The sequence below is a fragment of the Xenopus tropicalis genome, chromosome 1 (assembly GCF_000004195.4).
Source record: "Xenopus tropicalis strain Nigerian chromosome 1, UCB_Xtro_10.0, whole genome shotgun sequence".
In the NCBI taxonomy this organism is placed as follows: Eukaryota; Metazoa; Chordata; class Amphibia; order Anura; family Pipidae; genus Xenopus; species Xenopus tropicalis.
In genome coordinates, this window is record NC_030677.2 from 139,372,430 (window position 1) to 139,396,022 (window position 23,593).

General features: G+C 39.8%; 1 protein-coding gene across 5 annotated transcripts in view; it reads right to left on the reverse strand.

Moving 5' to 3' along the window:
• Nucleotides 1–2,914: 2,914 nt before the first annotated feature.
• Nucleotides 2,915–23,593, reverse strand: part of rnf31 (ring finger protein 31) — a 34,539-nt gene continuing 13,860 nt past the window's right edge. For 4 of the 5 annotated variants that reach the window (XM_031899717.1, XM_012962713.3, XM_031899951.1 and 1 more), the window contains 14 exons: nucleotides 23,317–23,505; nucleotides 22,827–23,078; nucleotides 22,370–22,552; nucleotides 22,055–22,261; nucleotides 21,294–21,467; nucleotides 19,644–19,742; nucleotides 17,622–17,711; nucleotides 15,956–16,070; nucleotides 15,068–15,186; nucleotides 10,682–10,795; nucleotides 8,643–8,700; nucleotides 7,688–7,784; nucleotides 6,557–6,725; nucleotides 2,915–3,138 (listed from right to left, as the gene is read on the reverse strand). In XM_031899717.1, coding sequence (XP_031755577.1) covers nucleotides 3,085–3,138; nucleotides 6,557–6,725; nucleotides 7,688–7,784; nucleotides 8,643–8,700; nucleotides 10,682–10,795; nucleotides 15,068–15,186; nucleotides 15,956–16,070; nucleotides 17,622–17,711; nucleotides 19,644–19,742; nucleotides 21,294–21,467; nucleotides 22,055–22,261; nucleotides 22,370–22,552; nucleotides 22,827–23,078; nucleotides 23,317–23,505 — 1,920 coding nt within the window. In that variant the 3' untranslated portion in view covers nucleotides 2,915–3,084. The remainder of the gene's footprint in view (nucleotides 3,139–6,556; nucleotides 6,726–7,687; nucleotides 7,785–8,642; nucleotides 8,701–10,681; nucleotides 10,796–15,067; nucleotides 15,187–15,955; nucleotides 16,071–17,621; nucleotides 17,712–19,643; nucleotides 19,743–21,293; nucleotides 21,468–22,054; nucleotides 22,262–22,369; nucleotides 22,553–22,826; nucleotides 23,079–23,316; nucleotides 23,506–23,593) is intronic. The other variant, NM_001097175.1, reaches the window with a different exon arrangement.

Genomic DNA, 23,593 nt, shown 5'->3' on the forward strand with positions numbered 1-23,593 from the left:
TCCACATGTATATATTACATTAGTGCACATCCAATTACCTATTACATTAGAGAAATGGAAGATATAACATTTGTAATCGGATGTGTACTAATATAATCTGATGTGCACCAACTGCACAACCAGTCTCTATAATATAATTGAGATTAATGAAAGTCTCTGGGACTGACCCAACTCTAGGGGACACATTTACTAAGACACGAATCTGAACCGAATTGGAAAAATTCCGACTTGAAAACGAACATTTTGCGACTTTTTCGTATTTTTTGCGATTTTTTCGGCGTCTTTACGACTTTTCGGAAATTGTCGCGACTTTTTCGTTACCAATACGATTTGCGCGAAAAAACGCGAGTTTTTCGTAGCCATTCCGAAAGTTGCGCAAAATCGCCCGATTTTTCTGTAGCGTTAAAACTTGCGCGAAAAGTTTCGCCTTTTTCGTAGCGTTAAAACTTAAAAGGTGCAACTTTTTGCGCAAGTTTTAACGCTACGAAAAATCGACAGATTTTGCGCAACTTTCGGAATGGCTACGAAAAACTCGCGTTTTTTCGCACAAATCGTATTAGTAACGAAAAAGTCACAAAATTTTTCCGAAAAAAATCGCAAAATACCGATCATTACGAAAAAAAACGCAATCGGACGCATTCGGCCCGTTCGTGGCTTAGTAAATGTGCCCCTAGGTCTCATCAAGGGGTATAGATGGACTGTTTTGGTCAGTTTTGGTTGCACAGTACAAATGTATGTAATTTATATATATAAACTAGATAACATCTGTATGGATTTATGTAATTTATGACTCAGAAGGGCTTTAGGAGCAGGCAAGCAGATACCTACTGAAGTCCCTTGTGACTGTGTAGGACATTCTCCAGATACAAAACATATGTATAGTGGCAGTGATGTTGGATTCCCTTGTATCACATGTTTGTGCCACTATAGTTTTTCCAAGGATGTAGAATATGTGGGTATAACCAATTGTGCACACAGAACATATATTTTCTGTGTACTTGTTACACTATGGGTGGGGTATATTGTACTGTTTTGGTTTGTTTTTTTGTACAGCATGAATGAATGAATGAATGAACTTATGTCCAAGAAGAGAAGGAGTTTCCATAAACCTGGCCTACAATGAAGCTTACACCAGACTTGGAATTCAGATATTGGCATCACTTGCAATTTTCTCTTTCAGTGGCACAAGGCTATATCATTCTATAAAATAACCATTAATTGATCTGAAAAATATTTCATATATCCTTTTGAACAGACACGCCTGGATTTTCCAGACATACCCAACTCCCTTAAAGCACTATTCACTTTTAAGTTAAAGAGACCCTGTCGCCAACCTGGGCAATGGAAGCTGATAAAAAAACTACATCCGTGAAATTCGCAGAACCTCTACCAACTGCTCCGTATGAGAGTATAAATGGACGCACGAATGGGGAGGGGGGGGTTGCGAGAATGGGGAGGGGGGGTTGCACGAATGGGGGCGGCCTTGGGGTACCCCGATAACAAATACGGCCCTGAGTCTAGCATGAAGCTCTGCCCCTTTTTCTTTGCTGAGCTATCCTTCTCTGACTATGCATACCATCAAAGAGTTGTTTACTATGCATGCTGGCTACCTCTGCTCCAATGGAAATCAATCATGCAAGCGCAGTAGGCACGTTTTTAACGGTCTTCACAGTTAGAGAGAGAAAGAGAGCTCAGCAAAGAAAAGTGGCTGGAGCTTCACTCTACAGAACTGCAGTTGAGCAGGCAGTTTTGACCTGGACAGCCCTTACAAAAACCGGTCAGTCGAATGTATTTAATCATTAATGAATAAGAACCACTCATTACCTGACTGTCAAAAAAATATAATACCTGTAACACATCTGAATTTGTATGTATATCTATCTATATTATATACACATATGTTCACATCTTCCTTGAGTGGACACACATCAGAAATGACTAACTGTCCTACAGCCTGGGTCCTAAGACTGAAATATCAATCTTTCTTTAATTGGTTCATTTTTTAAGTCCTGCAAGAGCTGTGTTCTTTTGGATGGTTGTGCTAAAAAAACAAAAATGCATTAGTATTTTGCTATTCCTATCTTGAAACATATTTTTAAAGCCAAAATATTGCATTTGATTTTTTTGCACTTTATTTGTAGTTGCAGCAATGAAAAAAATATTAAACAGTAATGCTCTTAAACACTAGTAACCCTTACTGTAACTACCTTTGTGAAGGGTGTTGAGTATGATGAGCACATGAGGATACTTAGTTAAAATGTTGGTGCTGCTGGTTTACAGCACATGAATATGTCACAGAATGCAGCAGTGTTAGAAGTATATTGAACCTAACCTAATTCTACCTTAAGCATCAATAATCAATGGTTTGCAAATTTAAAGGATAGTAACACAGATCCAGGATTTATCAGGAAAGTGTCATTTTGCCTGCATAAACCCTAGCGCCCCTATTCTTTCCTGAGGTGCCTCCCCCAGCTCACCTAATACTAACCTATGTCAGTCTCCAGAATGGCTAAGAGTTGAGCAGCTTCCTGAGTGACAACACACTTGGCAGTGGGACAACCTTCTGATAGGCTAGAGGACAAATGTAAACAGTGTTCCAGCCTATGAAAACATATGTCCCACCCTCAAGTGCATCGCCACTCAGGATGTTGTTCAGCCCTAAGCCATGCTGGAGACCAAAACAGGTTAGTACTGGGTAAGCTGGGGGAGGCGGGGCTGGGGGGGGGGTGCCTCAATTAGAAAAGAATAGTGGAGCTAGGGCTAAAGCAGGCATAGAGACACGTTCATGTTAAAATAGGTATCACTATCCCTTTAAGAAGTATTGATTACTTTGAATCACTAATCCAGGCATAAATAGGGTAAAATACACAGTATGTAATGTTGACTACTGATAAAAATAAAAATAGAACCACAATTTAGATATTGGTAGATATATTTAATATATTTTATTTTGTCATTTCACAACTATACATCTTAATTTTTTTTATATTCATTTTTTTGTACAACAGTTGATTCAGATACTGTAGCTAACCTGTGCTACTTTACATAGCACTACCAGAGATCTTTGCAAATGGAATTCCAGTATTAATTCTGCTTCCGTGGAATGTTCATACTCAGTGGCACCTCTGATATTAACACCTATAAGATGTAAGAAAGAAATGGCATTATGAGTGACTGATAATTATCGGAAACAAAGAGAAATATAAGTAACAGTAGGGTTTAGGCTGTCAAAAGGGTTTGAAAAAAAAGAAGATAAAGGCAAAAAAAAGGAGATTTTTTGATACTCATCGTTAAATCCTTTTCTTTCAGGACGTCTGTGGGACACAGGGACCGTGGAGTATAGGGTCTACCAGCAGGAGCAGGACACTAGAAGAAGATGAAGTCCCTCCTCCCCTGCTACTATACCCCAAGCATATCCTGTCAGTGCCAGTTTTGTCAACAAGCTAACCATGAATCAAACATAAAACTATGTACATGAAGGCAGAGAGAATTCCAGGATAGCCCGCTTCCAAAGGGAAACCCCTGTCCCCCACAGACATCCTGAGAGAAAAGGATTTAATGGCGAGTATCACAAAATCTCCTTTTCTCTTGCAGGCGTCTGTGGGACACAGGGACCGTGGGGACATACCAAAGTTGTCCCAAGAAGAGGGTTGGAGAAGCGAGGCTAACAATTAAATAACTACCATCTGTAGAACTTTTCTCCCAAAAGGAGTGTTGGATGCTGGAAAGACCTCAAATTTGTAAAACTTGGTAAAGGAATGAACAGATGCCCAAGTAGTGGCCAATGCGTTCTTCCTTCAGGCAATGTATGCTCTGCGTAGGCCTCCCAGATCCAGCGGGATATAGTGTCCTTCTACGCCTGAGAGCCTTTATGGGGGTAACCATGGATGAGGGCAAAAGGACAGAATGGTGATATCCTGGTTGATATGAAAAGAAGAAACCACCTTTGGAACAAAGGTAGGGAGTGTTCTTAGGAGTGCTTGGTCCACATGGAAGACCAAGTAGGGCTGTTGATGTGATAATGCAGAGATCTTGGACAATCTACAAGCTGAGAAAAAGGCTAGCAAAAAAAGCTGTCTTCCAGGTAAGCCAGACAAGAAAGATGGAGCGAAGGGGTTCAAAGGGCATACCTTGAAAGATTTTGGGACTTAGGGCCCATTCTCCTGGGTCGAGTTGTTGCCCAGTCTAGGATTTGGCTGAATTCTTGGAGGGCTTGATGACTCCGCATTCCGCCCTGATGGTTTAGGTAGGCTACCGTGGTGGAATTGCCAAACTGGTCTTTGATGGCATGACCCTCTAGTAGATGTGGCCAGTGAAGGAGAGCCAGACGGACTGCCCTGATCTCCAGGATGTTGATCAGGAGTTGAGCTTCTGACCGGGTCCCTTGAGCTGAAAGCGTGTCCAGAACTGCGCCCCAGCCCTTTAGGCTGGCATCCGTAGACAGAAGCCGCCATTGTGGTTCCTAAAGGGCCCGTCCCCTGACTAAATGAGATGTGTCGAGCCACCATGCAAGATAAACTCTTGTCTTGGGTAGGATTTTGATCCTTGGGGACAGACTTGCACTTGCATCGCAAACGGATGGATGGAGATGGGGTGCGAAGAAGACTGTGTGTCAGGTTCTGAATCCTGGATATCTGGAGGGAGGAAGACCTTTTGTTTCACCATATTGAAGATCATGCCGAGAAAGGGCATCTGGTGGGTTGGAGTCAGGAGAGACTTGATCTTCCATCCCAGATCCGTAAGTGTCTTTGTGACCAGGGAGAGCTGGGCTATAGCCACTGGAAGAGAAGGTGCCTTGAGGAGAAGATCAGACAATCCAGGATTTATCCGGGTTAATTGAGACCCCCGAGACCAGAGGGATGCTGCAGCCTCCGCCACGATCTTGGTGAAAGGAAATGAAAGGACATGAAGGCAGGCATCCTTGATGTCAAGGGCCACCAAGAATTTGTTGGGATTGATGGCTGCAGTCACCGATCTTAAGGATTCCATCTTAAAATGGAAAAAACAAAGGAACGCGTTCAGATGTTTCAGGTCCAGTACTGGCCGGAAGGATCCATCTCCCTTTGGAACAAGGAACAGGTTGGAGTAGAAGCCTCGAAACCTTTTGCCTGGAGGTTCCGGCACTATCACACAGGAATGCCGTCTGCTTGTGGTGATCCTGAGATACTCGGGACATGAAGAACCTGGTTGGCAGACTGGACAGGAATTCGAAACGATAACCTGAGGAAACTATCTTGTGTACCCACAGCTCCAAAGTAAGGCGGAACCCAACTGATGATTAGGTGGATCTAAAGAGTCCCTTTATCTCTTTGTCCATGGAATCCTTGAAGGAAGAGGAATGGGAATGGAAGAGCTGTGTTCTTCCCTCTGACATGAAAAAGGAAAATGTGTATAGCGTGCAGGAGCAGTGTCAGTACAGTGCCCGGTGGGGTGTCAGTGCCACACTAGGTACCGTGCCAAGTACAGTGTCAGTACAGTGCCTGGTACAGTGTGTGTGCAGTGCCAAGTACTTTGTCAGTACAGTGCCAGGTGCAGAGTCAGTACCAGAGTCTACAATGGCAGTTAAGTGCCAAAGTACAGTTCCAGACAGGGTCAGATAGTGCTGAATTGCTTAGAAACAACTAAACAATTACGCCCAATGCCTGCCTAAACCAGCCCTACATCTGTGCCTGATCTCCCCCTGCTAGAGCCCCCTCCTGCGCAGATAACGTCCTTCCAGTGTCTGCATCCTCCCACTGTGCCTGTGTGATATGAGGCTATAGGATGGCGAGCAGAGAGACCATGTTCAGGATGGAGAGTGGGAAGGTAGATGTTCTCTCTTCCCCCCAGAGTAAGATGGCAGGCCGCAATGCAAGGTGGAGATGCACCAAAGAGTACCGTTCAGAATGGAGAGCAGGCCCAAATGGCACGAACAGCGAATTGGTAAGGGCCGCGCGATGACATCATAAGGGTGCACAAGAAGAGGGACTGCTGCGAAACGCAAGGTGGAACGCATGGGGTCTAGCAGGGAGAGTGAGACTGGTCAACTAAACAGGCAAGGCAGGCTGGACAGAGGCTGACCTGGATGTCCTGGATTTTTGGCACATGCAGCACTGGACAGCTTCTGCTTACTGGCCCCAGTGTGCTTGGTCCCAAGTAGGGGGAAGCCTGTATAGGAAGCCCTTGGTGAGGCCCCTTTAGGTCAACCCCTGGTGCCAGATTTAATCTGGACTAAGGAAAAAGAAAGATGGATGAGATCCTGTCTCCAGAGGACACTAGAAAGAACTGGCACTGAGAGGATATGTATGGGGATATAGTAGCAGGGGAGGAGGGGCATTGTTCTCTTCTAGTGTCCAGCTCCTGCTGGTAGATACTATACTCCACGGTCCCTGTGTCCCACTGACGCCTGCAAGAGAAAATAGGATTATTTGGAATTTGTGTGAGGCTGCAATCACTGGGATGGGTAAATAATGATATAGTGGAATTAGAGAGGGTGAATGGAGAAAAGAAGAAAAGAAGAGATTAAAATATTCACAATGTTCAAAAGAATTTTCATTCCAATATTATCCTTTCTTACCCCCAGGAGACGCTCCCTGTAGCTGGCCTCATCCTCGGTGGGATCTTGTAGAGGCAATACAGGCAGGTAGCGCTGACACACATTCATAGTCTCAGCCAGATCATAGAGAACACATGGATCCAGAGAATGGGCATTAATACGACTAACAAGATATTCTTTATAATGAGACCTGAGATGCAGAGGGAGCAGGGTCTGTCATTAGCATTGTGATGATGTCGGTTTTGAACTTGCACAACTTGTAACTTATTGTTTCATGTACTTTCAAGCTCTTTTGGGCAAGGCACTCTTTACCTTTTGTATCAGTTATTGGTTTAAATCCAAACATTTAAAACAAAAACTCGGGGCAATCGCAACAACTTTTTTTAAAAGTCACTGCAGAGGGACGATTCTGAGGATCTCTTCAGCTGCATATTTTTAACAATGTATATGGTAAAGATTGTATAACAGTAACAAATCTAACAGTTCACCTTAACAGAACAAAGATGAACAGCCACTTTAAAGGGACCCAAAGATCTTGCTGTGGGGCCCAATAACCAGTCATTCCACTACTGAAAAGTTTATGTAGTTAAGAGTTCATTTAATTATGTAAAAAAATCCTAATATAAACCGGTGATGTTACTCTATAATAAGTAGTTAATATAAATAGTTTTAATAATTAATGTGCTAATAAGTCAGTCAGTTCATTGGGGTTGGAATTTACCTAAAGTTTGTTTTTTTATTCATTGGTTGTCAGTGGAGTTTGCCCAAAGTTTAAACACTGTACACCTGCCTGCTGCCCCTCTCCCCAAACAATGGCCTTGTCTGTACATTAGGTCTTGTTTTACTAAACTAACCTACAAATGAACAATTCCCCTACAGTACAATGTGCTACTCAAGTACAGTATGTAGTCCTACCGATGAACATGGCCCATTTAAACAGATGAACTGATAATGCCAAAATCGTACTCAAGATGAAACAAATGCAACTAAGTTAGCAGGGCCCTAATGCCTCAAGGGGCTCCAATTATTAGCTCATTGGTCACCTGGGACTCCACACCTATTACGACAAAAACTCTGTCTATGATCAAATTGAACCACTCTAATGAAACCCCACCCACTCATCTCATGCAGCAGTCAAAGTCATATACTCACTCGCACAAACCAGCATATCCTGGAGGTGTTATTTTGCCACAAGCTTCGTCTCTCAGGCCATCAGGTATCTCCTTTTGCTCCATCACACGACACCCACCTATAGAAAAAAATTGATAATAAAAAGTAATAAAAATCATTACGAAAAAAAGAGACAGGAGAGAATGATTGTAGCATGGAGTCCAAAACAGCCCCCGCAGGCCCAATAAACAGAGAATGTCTATGGCATCTTATAATATACAGACTGCAAGACAGGCCTGAATGTAGTAAATTAAATGAGCTCTAAGTTCAATGCTTAGGAAATATTAAAGATCAAATATAAATTAATGTTTTTAGAAGAAGGGCACAAACACAGAGATTAGGAGAAGGAAAGTGAAAAAAAGAATCTACATTGTAGACTGCTGAAATCAGAATATGGGTATAGAAATGATGCAGAAAAAGCAGAGTTAAAGGAAAAGTAACACTAAAATTTAAGTAAAAAAACTATTGTACCCTGCCACAATAACTGCCCTATCCTGCAAACTACTTTTAATGCTTTAATAGAAAATACCTGCTAAAACTTGGCTTCCTGTCAATTGAAATACCGCGATACGGCAAAGGAAGGAGCAGCATCCACAATGCGACGATCGATTGATCAAGCCTAGCCTTCCTTCTGTATAGGAAGGAGTCAGGCTAGGCTCGATCAATCGATCGTCGCACAGTGAATGCTGCTCCTTCCTTCGCCGTATCGCCGTATTTCAATTGACAGGAATCCAAGTTTTAGTTAAAGCATTCAAAATACTAAGTGGTTTGCAGAATAGTACAGTGCAGGGTAGAATAGCTTTTTTACTTAAAAAATGTTAGTGTTACTTTTCCTTTAACAAGCAGAAAATACAAACTGGAAAAGGTTAAGGAAATGAGAAGGGTGAGTAGGAAAAAAATGTTTTACAAAAATCTCCCTTATTTATCCCACACTCACCTCCTGGAGCAGTTTGTGTTCCAGCGGGTGGATCTGTGTTAAACTGTACCAGTAACATCTAAAATAAACAGTGAGTGATGAGATAAGAAGTACAAAACTGGTAATTAGTTCTTATTGGACAATTAGCAGTTAGGAAATCACAGCAAATATCTAATTGGTTGATAAGGCTAACCAGCCATGATATATAGTTTGATTTCACACTAAAGGTGGCCATACATGCACCAATATTATTGTACAAACCTATTGTTGTACAATATTCGGTGCGTGTACGGCGGATCGGCGAGACAACCAATATCACAGGAGTGTCGTATATCAGTCTTCTTGTCGATCGGGCCTTCAACGATGCCCAAGCAAAATCTGCGTTTAGGGCTGAATCGCCAGGTTGAGGTAGAATCCCTATTGTTTCCATCTTCATATCTGATGATTCAGCTCTAATAGGAAAAGTAACACTTACAATTTTTAAGTAAAAAATCTATTCTACCCTGCCCCAATAATTGCCCTATCCTCCACACCATTTATTATTTTGAATGCTTTATTAAAAAATACCTGCTAAAACTGCTAATACAGCGATGCAGGACAGAATCCACTATACAACAATCAATTGATCGATCCTAGCCTTCCTTCTGTATAATGAGTCAGGCTAGGCTTGATCAATCGTCGCACAGTGGATTCTTCCCTGCATCACCCTATCGCCCTATTTCAAATGACCGGAAGCCAAGTTTTAGCAGGTATTTTCTAATAAAGCATTCAAAATAATAAATGGTGTGCAGGATAGGGCAATTATTGGGGCAGGGTAGAATAGATTTTTTTACTTAAAAATTTTTAGTGTTTTACTTTTCCTTTAACGTCAGGAAAGATTGTAAGGTGTATGGCCACCTTTAATAGCACTATTCAGACCTCTTGGTCCATGTGAAGACAGATTGGTTCACTTATTTTGCTCTAATTTTTCTAGTTTAGCTAATGACTCCCAACCTCCAAAGTTGGGGTTCAACAGTCAGCCAAATGCTCATATTGGGTGATAAATTTAGAGGTAGGCATTTGATTTTAAATCCTCTAAAATAATTACAGTAAAGTTTTACACATGAACCAATTGTTGGTCAGTTTCAAAATGTAAAAACGTTAGATAAAGTGACTGCAACAGTATATTGGTCAGGAGTAACCCCTGGTTCTTTGCAGTTGAAATCCTGCTGTTCCCCAGGCTGAACTGTACTATTCCAAATGCTGTGCATTCCCTGGTCTACCTAGGTAAGCTCAGTGCTTACCTAGAAAGCTGTTTTTTTCTCAGGGAAATCCCCCCGCAGTGTTTCTAGTGTTAAGGTGGCCACACACGTGGCGATTTCCGATCTTTCGTGTGACCATCGGTCGCACGAAAGATCGTACAATCAACCACTAACCTTCAGGGCTGAAACGGCAGATAAGGAGGTAGAAACAATAGGATTTCTACCTCCTTCTGCCGATTCAGCCCTGAAGGCAGATTTTGATAAGGCACCTTCTATGGCGCCCGATCAAAATCTTTTAACCTGGCCGATCGGCGAGTCGACCGATATCAGCAGCTTCCTGCGATATCGGTCGACTCGCCGACTTGGCATACACGCACCGAATATTGTACGAAACAAGTTAAAGCAGTGGCAGACTTGCAGAAACAGAAGGATAACGTTTTGGGCAGTCAAGTCACCCTTCGTTGGACTTTACTACCCAAAACTTTATCCTTCTGTTGCACTCTTTGGCCAAATTACAATCAGGTGATACACCTTTTTTACAGCAAGCTGTTTGGAGCACCGTTAATAAGAAGTCAATAAACTCCAACTTGAAAGCCCCTGACTGTAACCTTAAGGAATCTTAGTCACTTAATATTACTTCAACTTTGGCACTATGTGAATATTACCAATTTTATTGGGCAGGGCCAAGATAAGATAATACATATATTTACAATAATTTGTGCTAATATTCACATTTATTCTACTTCCTTTTCTAGGACATAATCATCCCTACCAAAATGTACAGAGAAGGGTACCTTTTACTTCACTTAGTTTACTTACCTGGAGTAGTCTTTGCAGACGTGTGACATCCCAATCTCGGAGGTAAAAGAGACAGTCTCTAGGATGGTGAGCATGGAGAGACATCCTTACCGTACAGGACGGGACTGTACATTTCTTAAAATATAACATATGAGTTAATGCTGTAATTACAGCAGTAAAGCTTTATTTATTTATTTCACAACTGTAAATGAATAATTTCATAGTAGGAGTATCATTATTCAGTGCAAGTTTTAGGCAGGGCCCCATTACCTCTTGTATCGGTTTTTGGTTGCATTGTATGTAAATCTGTATGTTCACTGTATACACCCTTTTATTGTATAGCACTGTGGAATATGTTGGCGATTTATAAATACATAATAACAAAAAAAAAACATACCCTAAACTATCATTGTAGCATTTACCCCCACAGTGACATTTTCAACATTATTCCCAATATTTAGCATGTATGAAACAGCTAACACTGCATATATTATAGTAGTAATAGTACTGAACATAAAATGACCCATTTTAAACCCATTCTTTAAATATAACCAATATTTTAAACTCTCCCCTACCTCAATCTGTTCTTTTTTTTCGTCTCTTAGGCTAAAGGTAGACATAAACAGTAGATTTAAGCTGCTGACTTGGCCCCCTTCAGGCTAAGCTGGCATTACACATCTGTAAGGGGCCCACAAATGGGCCAGTCCACCTGATTTGTGACTGAAATATCTGGCCAGATATCAATTGTTCCGTTTTGAAAATCCTTTTGGAGGAGGAGACCATTAATGTGTAAGGTCACAATTAGACATTAATACTGTCCTCTTTCAATGGGTCTCCATAGACACCAATGGATAATCTGATCGTTGTGCCTAAGGCCAAGCTCTGGATCAGCCCCATTTAACCCCAGCATGTGGGTGACCAAACCAGGTCTATTTATGCTTGTTTGTTGACCTTGCAGCACAGTTAATGAGAATCACTGTTTGCTGTACAAATATGAACAAAGTCCGACTTCAGCACAGGTTGGATCACTACTATCAGCTATGTCAGACAAGAATTGTCAAAAGCCAGTTATACAGTTTGCCATTTACTTGAACAGGAACTGCCTGTGACTGCTGGCAAGTATTCTCAATGTGTTTATGACAACTAAACCCGCGCCTATGTGCAAAATAAAAACTAATAATGTGCAAATACAAATACCCAGAAAAGGGAGAAAGTGGCGAGGAATACTTATAAATTATCCCAAAAACCCAAAAAGTAAATATTTTTTACTTATTTTACCTTTGGTAACATAAGCTAAGATTTCAAAAGTGATCAATATACTGACTACGGGGTATATTTATCATCCTGTGTAAAAAGTGGAGTAAAACATCACCGGTGAGGCTGCACATAGCAGCCAATCAGATGCTTTGCTTTGATTTTCTGACTGTTGAAATCGAAATGCTGATTGGTTGCCCTGGGCAACATCACTGGTAATGCTTCACCCCACTTTTTACACAGCATGATAAATATACCCCTTAGTGTTAGCTGCCTTCCTCCACCTAATCCTATGTGCTATAAATAATTAACCTACTAGGAGAGTTGGCGCTCATCATAGAAATTCACACACTCCAAAGCAAACTCATAAAATCACACCAAAACTTTATTGTGGTCCACTTGTGGACACAAAGTTAAAAAAGACAAAATTAATGTATATACACAATATTTGCCCATATAAATATTACCTTTTATACACAGAGGGGTATATTTATGATGCTGAGTAAAAAGTGGAGTAAAACATGGTGATGTTGTTTATAGCAGCCAATCAGATACTTTGCTTTGATTTTCTAACTGTTGAAATCTAATTGCTGATTGGTTGCCCTGGGCAACATCACCGGTAATGCTTCACTCCACTTTTTACACAGCATCATAAATATACCCCAGACTGTATTTCCCATACCAGGCTAAAAAAGGGGGTTAGATTTAATGTACGTAATATTGCATATATGCCAGAGGCTTCTTTAAAACATTTGGGGGATTCCCTTAATACATGAAAGGGCTCTTAAATTACCTTTAAATAACATATATTGAGATCTTTTGGGACCTTTCCTTGAGTATAAATAGGTGGAAGATAATCAGAATCCGTTTGGTAGCGAGTTAGCAGAGTCCCCCTCCCGCAATTTAACTCTATTAAAACAGTATCCACTGCTAAGACACATAAAATACAATAAAGTTTTGGTGTGATTTTAAGAGTTTGCTTTGGAGTGTGTGAATTTCTATGATGAGTGACAACTCCTAGTAGGTTAAGTATTCTAAATTTGCCACCAGCATTCACTGGTTTTTACATTTCCCACAGAAACAATTTTTTTGATTTTTATAATAACTAAAATTTTACTATGGATATAGCACATTTGTACACATTCCTTCTGCATGTACTTTAATGTTCCCCATACAACTCACCATTACCCTTTAAATAGTAAAGCTTATGAAAAATATTTTAACTTACATACATCTTTAAAGGAACTTAAAGGAAAAAGTCATTTTGGCATTTTACTGCCAATATATTTGCCACATTAGTGCCACCTAGAACACTATATTTATTCAGCAGAAAGCTTTACCATACCTGAGTAAAGAACCCTAGAAGCTTTCTTTGTTTGTTTAAGATTGCAGCTGCCATTTTAAGTAGCTTCCTGCTGCAGCTCTAGCCTTGTAGCTCAGATTACACATTCCTAAGGGTGGGGGGAATGTGTTTTATGAATTCTTATGGGAGGGGGGAGCAGGAGAAGGGAGAGAGCTTCTCAGACTCTGGCCCCAGGAATGAAGGATTTTTCTGAGAGAGGAAGTCAGATACCCTAAGGACATGTTTAAAAGGAGACAAGAAATCCTGTGTTTCTTTGGATACAACAGTTACTGTAAGTGCTTGTGGCTGTATTTACATAGACCTTTCTGATAAAGCTTTCTTAGTTTTTATCTTTACTTCTCCTTTAAAATAAATGCAGTAGGCATGTAGTATATCTGCATAATGCAGTCACTTTTTTTTGCGTGTCTCATACCTATGACTGGAGTATAGGAAGGTGAAATAAAAAAAGAATCTCTATTAAAGTAAATACAATTTTATACTGGAGAGAAATATTGCTTTTTACAACATTTGTTTCACTGTCATATTGCTGCTGAGAATTCAGACAGGTAACAATAAAATCCAATATATTAAGATGTGTTTCAAGCTGAGGCACTACTAAGAAATTAGGCAGGATATACTGTGGCAAATTTTTGTAGGTAAGATTTTTAGCTTTCAGCAAACACAGACCAAACCAATAAAGCACAAGCTGTAGGCAGAATTCACAAATGTTTATCCCCAGAAACCTTTTGAAGCTTTGTGTAAAAAGCAGAGTTGCAAGTGGTCACAAACAGATATCTCATTTTCCACAAAACTGCTCCTTACAAAACTGTGAGAATAAAATAAAAACGGTAGTTGACCTTTAAATTAATGCCTATTCTTAGCAACTTTGCTAATTTTTATAGTACTTTTTTTAAACTATATGACTTCTTCTGTCTTTTTATTATTTCAAATACTATGTGGTTGTTTGGGGTCACTGACCCATCAGACAAAAACCTACTTCTCTGTGAGGCTAAAATTCATCTTTCAGATTGTAACTGAAACCATTTCCTGGTTGCTAGAGTAAACTGGATCCTAGCAACTACATCACCTGCTGAAATTCCAAAGAGTTGCTGAACAAAAAAAACAAAAAACAAAAAAGCAAAACACAGTTCTCTAGGTAGTTACTAAATTGGTGTTCTCCAACAGAATTGCTAAGAGTGTGCACATTTATAGGTATATGGCTAGTTTTTATAAGAAGAAAATAAGCAGTCTATGAGCCTGTAGCTAATACACATTGTTTGTATGCTTTCTACCCATTTTATTTTGTTATTACAGCAAATTCAGATTCATCATATTATTTTAAATGAAAATCAAATAACCATGTATCATAATTAACTGCATTAACCATATTAACAGTTAGCATGATAAAATATATTGTACACAATATGTCGTTATATGTTTTAGTTTTATTTTCTGTGCATTACTAAGATCTCTAAGATAAAAATACATGTCAAATCATAGTTCTGTGTGGCCCCAATGGGTCACAGTTTTGGAAAAGATTTCTTCAATTGTTCTATTAGGACTGAGAGGCCATCTTCCTAGTCAGCTCCTGTTTCAAGAGTTGGCAGACTGATTATATTGGTGCAACCAGCCACCCCGACATTTTGCATGGAAATCATGCCCATGTGGTCAGTGATATTTGTTTCCCTATTGCCTAAAATAATATTTTGCACCACCCACCCTGTCTTTCTCTTCAGTTCCTTATTTGTTCTTTTTATTGCTGTGCCCGCAAAACAAACATTAAACTAAATTGCATCGAACAAGATACTCACATTTCTTTGGTGAAAGGTGTTATAGCAGCCACTGCAGAACTGGTGGCGACACTGAGAACATATGAAGTGCATGCATCCCCCTCGTGCAAGAGCATAAGAAAATTTACAATGGGGACAGGCTGCAATGAGAAGATAGTGAATTTTTGTAATAGTAGTAATCAAAACTTCACCTTATTCTTGTACACACAAAGCAATAGTTCCCACAGTGACCACTTCTAAATGTAAAATCATTTCCATAGAATATGTGTAAAACCAAGACTTAAATTAAAGAAGAAACGGTCACAAAAAAAAAAAGGCATAAATCTGACCCCCCTCCAAGGGGAAATATCTGTGGCACCTATATTTTGCAGGCCTACAACTTGCAGCATTTCGGATAATGCTGAAAACAGACTAGACATCCCTGATATATACAGTGACAAATGGCGGGATGGTGGCAGTGTAGGAATGTGGTTAAGCAGTAAGCTGGTGGAGGGACTGGCATGCGGATGAGAAACTGCTGTGACGTGGGTGAGTGGTGTGCTGGTGGAAGGGAAGTACTGTGAATTTTGAAAGCTTTGAGGTGGCAAAGGGAACAGGCAGAATATATATATATATATATATAGAAAAACAATGACAGTCAGTTGTTTCTTTTTTTTTTGCTGCCTTAGGCTAATGTCCCAGGTCATACAAAGTTGCCCACAGGAGAAATCTTCGCGCGACATGTATCAGAATGTTGATAAATGGGCCTCCCAGTGTCGAAGACTAATACTCATATACGTATATAAAAGTTATACTCAATGGCAGTTAAAAACCGTATTGTATAAACAGAAATACATTAAATTAACAGAAAAACAGGGCACCCATATCACCCCAGAAAATATAACTACCAGATATATACAATATACTCACTGATCCCATTCTCTAGCAGGTATACAGCCAATCCTTGAGCTTGGTATTCTGCATCATTTTCCCTTTTCCAGTTCTGAAAATCATCACAATTTAAAGACCGATGCTGTTCTTCCCACTTTATGAAGTAGCAAGATGAAGGAAAAATAGAAGGGGGAAAGTGAAGAATAAAAAAGGTTTTCTAAAGCATCTCATAAAAGCCTGTTGAGAAGTCAGTTACATAGTTATCATATACAACAATTTCTCTTTGATAACTGACACTACTTTACTACACCACCACCAGCCAATCTGTCTTCTAAAGAGATATTAAACTCACTTATTCACTTACAGTATTCTTTTAGCACAACAGAAATTGTATTAATCATTTTAAGAAGGCGGGAGGTTATACAAGTGGAAATATCAAGTCTGCCTAAAGTTGCTAATATCCTGGCCTTAAAAATAAACATTAAAGCACTAAAGCCAGAATCTTTTCTATCCATTTTCTGTGCCCCACACACTGATGAGGCCCCCAATATACCCTCCCCCAAATTTCTCAAGTGACCTAATGGGACACAAATCCAAAATGTTCAGTTACAAATCAAAATGTTAAACCTTAGCTGTGATCAAGAAGGTAGTCATTTCCTAATACATGTCAGTCCCTTTACACTCCCCAACCTTCATACTGGTCTTACTTTACCTGCCCAGGTCTTCTTATTTGCTTCCACTAAACTCTTCTAGCTTTTATACAGACTCCCACTAAACTCTTTTAAGATTGTAATACTACTCTTACTACAAACTATCCACTGCCTTACAACTTTCCCACATTTTCACAACATATTTCCAGCTGTTAAAGGGGTGGTTCACCTTCATACAATAACAGCTTATGTACTAAATAATGTATTTTAATAAATTTCTCCAATGTACATGTATTAAAAAATGTATATCGTTTGCAAGATAATTACCGCAGAAGTGAATGAACATAGCACCTGCAAGCATTCATCTACTCTTTTTTGAAATGTGTTACAGCAGGCAACTGTCATAGCGAGTGTGACCCGTGCCTTATGTCACCCGCAATTTTCATACATTGTGGGTTCATACATCTGTGACGACCACCATCCCTGTTCCCCTGTGCTCGTATTGTGAGGGCTGCATCCTCTCTCCAGTTATGCCACTGATGATAGGGAGCTGAACTATAATGATCATTATTGCACAAACAGTACCGCACTCCAGTAGTCCTGATAGGACACTTTTGTTAAGAGAATACAAAAAAAAAACATACTTTAAGTATAAACTCTTTATAATATAGCTGTCAGTGTACAATGTCCAATTCTATTAAAATATGCAAATAGCAGAAACAACAGACCAATGAAAAAAGCGGAAACGAGAGCTGCTGTCCAATTAAAACAAAGGAAGGGCAAACTATAAAGTGTGACATCATCGTGCACCCATGTGATCTGCAGAACTGGTGGAAAAGATGCTCCTCCCTCTCAAGTCTTTCTGGAGAAGCTTGCCAGTCAACGGAGCTAAAATGGTATGTTGTAACATGCGTTTATGCATTTCTGATGTACTTGTTATTCATGGGAGCATTTTTAGAATGGTTTGGCGAGTATACCAATGCCAGTGTGCTGTGCAAAGGTGAACAACCCCTTTAAATACTAATGTATGCAGTGTAAAACACAATAATACTTACAGGCCTCTTGCATTTCCTGCAGAAACTGCACTGACACTGGGGGCATTTTACATCCAGCTGATCTCGTTCATAAATGAATCCAAAGGAACACTGCAAACATCAACAAATACAGTTAAAGGGAACACATAGGGGCACATTTACTAACCCACGAACGGGCCGAATGCGTCCGATTGCGGTTTTTTCGTAATGATCGGTATTTTGCGATTTTTTCGGAAATTATCGCGACTTTTTCGTTACCAATACGATTTGCGCGAAAAAACGCGAGTTTTTCGTAGCCATTCCGAAAGTTGCGCAAAATCTGGCGATTTTTTCGTAGCGTTAAAACTTGCGCGAAACGTCGCGCCTTTTAAGTTTTAACGCTACGAAAAAGGCGCGACTTTTCGTGCAAGTTTTAACGCTATGAAAAAATCGCCAGATTTTGCGCAACTTTCGGAATGGCTACGAAAAACTCGCGTTTTTTCTCTTAAGTCGTAATGGCTACGAAAAACTCGCATTTTTTCGCGCAAATCGTATTGGTAACGAAAAAGTCGCGATAATTTCCGAAAAGTCGTAAAGGCGCCGAAAAAATCGCAAAAAATACGAAAAAGTCGCAAAATGTTCGTTTTCCAATCGGAATTTTTCCAATTCGGATTCGAATTCATGTCTTAGTAAATCAGCCCCATAGGGTCATGTATATTTTAATAATGACAGACAAAAGTCTTCTAATATAACCTACTAAGTTTAAAATAATTAAAAATTTTGTCTACCTATTTAAAGATTATGTACTATAAACTAGGGTGACAATCTTTGTTTTCTGCACCTAACTTCAAATGAGCAAGGGCCAAACACAGCAGTCATCCCTTTGCAAACCCACGTCCTGCTAAGCAAGACGGATGGGGTTCTTGTGGTGTGCCAATGGAGAGATGCATGTGGCAAGCAGGCAGGAACAATGGGTGCTACTGGGGGCTTTTGTTGGTGGTGACCAGAAGGGGTATAATTGCAATTGTCAAACAGGGAGGGGATTGTGGGTGGCAAGCTTGTGGCATTTGTTCGCTGTTCCATAGCTGTCCCCTCTATCTTCTTCCTCAACAATATGTAAGTATTTCTTAAGATGAGTGCATCCCTGGCAATTTTGATGGTGATGTTGTAAAAGACCTGCTACTGCCACCTACTATGACAGACTAGTCACGCACCAGTAGCAGCTCCTTTTCTCACAAATCTGAATTGGTTGCTCATCTTGCTATTCAAACAGCCATTGCTGCTACCTTCCCTGAATAGCAGAGGAAAACACAAGCAGAATTCTCACAGCTGGATGACTGCACCAAGATTACATAGTTATGTTGGTTGAAAACCCTTCCCAGTGAACCTAGTACACATATAAACCTATACTGACCTATCTATACACTTGCATCCACAAATATGTGTATATATATACACCACCACCACCACCACCACCACCACCACCACCACCACCATCATCATCATTCAGAAAGGCATTCCGCAACCTCACTGCCCTCACTATGAAAACCGCCTCTGCTGTTTGAAATGAAAGTTCCGTTTTTCTAATCTAAAGGGGGGGCTTCTGGTCCTCTCCTGGTGAAGGCCAAGTTGTTTGCCACACATGCGCATAATAGGTCAGTCTCATCTGCTTGCGCATTATGCACATGCGCCTGATGTACAAGTGGTGGATGCGATTCACCCTCCTATGTCATATGCACGCGCATAATGAGCGAGTTGTGGCACTTGGCTGCCCTCGCTGGGAGCTCCATCCTGGCGCGGGCAGCCTAGCGCTGGTGGGCTCTATCTTTTTTTTAAAAAAACTATTGTATCCTCCAACCAGAGTGCAGGCCCGGTTAGCCCGCACCTCTGGTGGGGAAAACAATTTGAGGGTGATAGGTGCAGAACAGTTTTTCAGCATAAATTCTAATCATTTTGCTCATCCTGAAACAAGGAGCATGGCATATACAGCCCCTTATCAGACAGCATTTGTTTGTTTTCTCATACTCTTAGGTAGACAGTATTTCACTTTTAGCATATACCCACATGTGTACACCACAGGAACTTTGGGTCCTTCATAAGTGTTCTTTCAGTTAGTTTTTTATGGAACAAATCATATGCATCAACCTCCAAAGTGTCCCGTAACTAGAGTGCAAAAGAAAAAAAAAAGTTTACGATAGGTATAGGTAAAAGAATACTCCTAAGAGAAAAAGTACAATGAAATCATAAAATTAACAAAAGTACTGAAAACATAAAGGTATGACATCAGTTATCCAGAAAGCTTGGAATTAATAGCCATCATCCATAGACTCAATATAATCAAGTAAGTAAAATTTTAAAAAATAAAAATTCTCTGTACTACTAAAACAGTAGCATGTACTAAGGTAAAATGAATCCTTATTGGAGGCAAAACAATCTTACTGGGTTCAATTAACATTTACAATTTTTTTTTTTTTTTTGGTAGACCAAATTATGGAAAGCCACCTTATTTGGAAAACCCTAGGTCCCATGTATTCCAGATTAAAGGTCCCATAAAAGGTGTAATTTAAATTTGGGATATTTGCTAGTGTCAATATAATTGTTCAGGCTGCTGGGGAAATACTTTCATCCATGCTAGTTATTGAAGACAACACTGGAGGACCCTAGTTTATAGTATAATTTATGGTCTCTTACATGGCAGTGAATTAACAAAAAATCAAATAATATTCCCACATTTAAAACCCACCGGCTCCTAAAATTGAGTGAAACCAGATGCATCCACTGCACAAGCCAGTATGAGGCAGAAACCTGGTCCCCAACTCACCAGCATAAGGTACAAAGGCAGCTAGAGATCCCTAGATTTACCAACCGCTTATATTGGTCAGTACATCGTGCTTATTTAGTACACTCCTTGTACTTTGTTACCAACCACAACACTTAACTTGGGGCGAGGTAACATGCCTGCTAGGTTTTAAAGGATATACAGAAATGCAAAGTATTTTACTTGCTGAGTCTCCTATGATAAAGTTACATTTCAGATACATATGTATATATCTTTTTCTCTTTTCCTAGAAATTTGACCAGAATAGAAGAATGATCTGTGAACATTCCTTCTCACCGAAAAAAAAATGCAGAAGCTGGAATTCATGGATAAAGGAATTCTAACAAAGTGAGGACATTATTATGTACCTTCAGTACTACTAATTGCTTATTGTTGTGGATGTGTTAAATGTGAACATTATAACCTGCCAAAACCTGTAATTTATGACAAATGCAATATTATGTTATCAGTAGGTTACAGTTTTATATAATAGCCACCTATTAAAAAAACAAAAAAAAAACAACAGCACGTTGAAGAAAATGTACACAATGGAAAATCAACAGCAGCATTCTTGTGTTGGTGAGCCAGTAAAGTTATACAGATTGTCACAAAGCATTTGATACAGCAAGTAAGCAGAAGGCATGATATTTCCAAAAAGACATCTGGTCCCTTCACTGACTTTTTTTTAATCAGCAAACTTAAAAGTAAATAAAGAAAATAAATATTTTAAGCTGTAAAAACTATTTTTTTTTAATGTAAACCTCCTCTGTCCAGAAATTTTAGTTTTTAGCAAATGTGCCTCTGCTTTGTACAATAACCGGAAACCATGTAGAATTTCATTGCCTTATTAGTGCAAGGCTTCTTATCTATTGCTTTATATTTATTTAAACATTTACCAGGATATCCAGAGTAGAGAAATAGTGAAGAAGCTCCCCCTCGTCGCTTATTTCTGGCTCCTCACAAGCTGGACATATCATGTCTCTAATATGTTTCTCTTTCACTGCTACAGTGAAATGCATCCGGAAGCAATCAGGACAGATACAACACTCACATGAGGTTAGAGAACGCATCTGCAGAAGACAGTACAATATGGTATAATCAGTTTGCAAAGCTGGGTAAGAAACTGCATTGAATATATATTTTGGAAAATTGTATTCCATGGATTACCTAGAAAAAATGCAAGCTAGAAAGGCAGAATCTATAGCACAGAGAGCCAAAGAACTGTATGAAGTGCACAGGACAAAACAACAAAAAGCTGGCACACACAGGCAGATAATGGCTGCAAATATGGGTAATATTAACCAAACTGGACCAAAATCTGCTTATTTGTGGTCACATAAAAAATTGATTCACTTATCAAATGTCATGGTTTTGGTAAACAGAATAGAATATATATATATGGTTAGAAAATTGTGCAGATCAAAATCAGGATATTAAAGGTTTAGCTAACATCTTTTTTTTTTTTTTACTTGCAGTAAGGAATAATTTTCAGTTCACTTTCGTAATATTCCTTTTAACTTACATTTTACATCTCTGTAAGACATTTCACCTAATTAAAGCAGCATAAGTGATATAAACTACAACAGTTATTAATATTATGTCATCTTTTTAGTACAAGATATGTTATAGACATAACTATATTTTAAAGCTGGATTACCTTGTTACGGGGGAGCTCCCATCCACACACTGCACACTCCTGTGTTAACATCCTTTTGATAAAGTCTCTGTCCTGCGATTCCCGCACTGCCTCTACAACATCCTGGAGTTCATAGCGCCCTTCTCCTTCAATAAGCAATGACAAAGCTAGCTCTGCCCGACCCCAACTGTGCAAGGAATGTTCTGCAAGTAACCTACGGAGAACTGCCTAAGAAAGCATAAACAACAATCTATTAGAGACTCAAAGATAAAACAGCTGACATGCAGACAACTGGGAATCAGACATATATAGTTAGACCCTTAAATATGCATATACCTGTCTATCTGCCGAGTCTAGCCGAAGGGGTGGTTGTGGTTCTTCCCACATGCGTATAAGAAAAGGCTCCAGAAGTGGTCTCTGTAATATACTTAGTGCTCTACCAACATCTCCAGCACTTTCATAAAGAGCAGCTACCACTTTATGCCTTTCTGGAAAACCTAGGCCGGAGAGTGCATCAACCTGTAGGTTGAAAGGAAGGTGTGCTTAGAGCAGTTCTGGAAAAAAAATTACACAAACCAAGCCAGCAATGCAGAACCAGTGCAGTGAGGTGAAAATATAGAAAAAAGGATCAGGTCATTACCCTTAGGCTGCAGTAAGATATTTCCCTGAAGTAATATGTTGACACTGTGGGCCTTTTACATGTAATTACAATATTTTGCACCTTCTGTTGCATGAACTAAATCAATTTTTGATAACTGTGTCCTTAGGTGCACATTGTGTGATGTAACTTTACCTTCCTTCTTCGCTCTGTCACACATAAGATGACAGCAGCATCCATGTCTCCACCACTGGACACCCAAGCATCACGAGCTTCTTCCACTGTTAGGGCACCAATTGTATCTCCTGCTTTCTGTGAAGCAGCATCCAGCAGACGCTCTAATACATAGGGAAGTTCAGTCTGCAGCCACCACTGAGGCACTTCTGTACCAGAATATCGTATTGCGCTACACACCTCTTCAGGTAGAACCCCATACTTCTCTCCTTCCTGTATCCATTGTAGCAAGAATTGTGCAAAAATATATCATTAAATTTTTCCCATATGTAATAAACTGCACTAACTTTGCCTAGGCGCAGCAGACCATAGCAACCAATTAGATGTTTACTTTTGCACATCTCCTAGCTGATCTCCTACTAAACTGCTATGAATACATAGCCAATTAATCAATAACATAATTCAGAATACTACTAATACACAGTTTGTGTAAATGTTTTATGATGCTCACCCGGATCAATGCCACTATTTTAGCTCCATCCTCTCTTAGTCGCTTCTGCCGGATCTCCTCCTGCACATGTGCCATATCAAGTGCCTTGGGTTGTTCAGTTGCTGCTGTCCCCTCACTGGTCCTGTCACAAATCTCACAAACACGTCCATTTCGTGTGTTAAAGAAAGTGCAATGGGAACACTGCCAGCCCTAGAGGTCATTTTATTGAAGTCAGGAAATATAAAAGAGGCAAAGCCAAGAAAGCTTTTAAATTATATTAAAGCAGTATCCTGCAAGA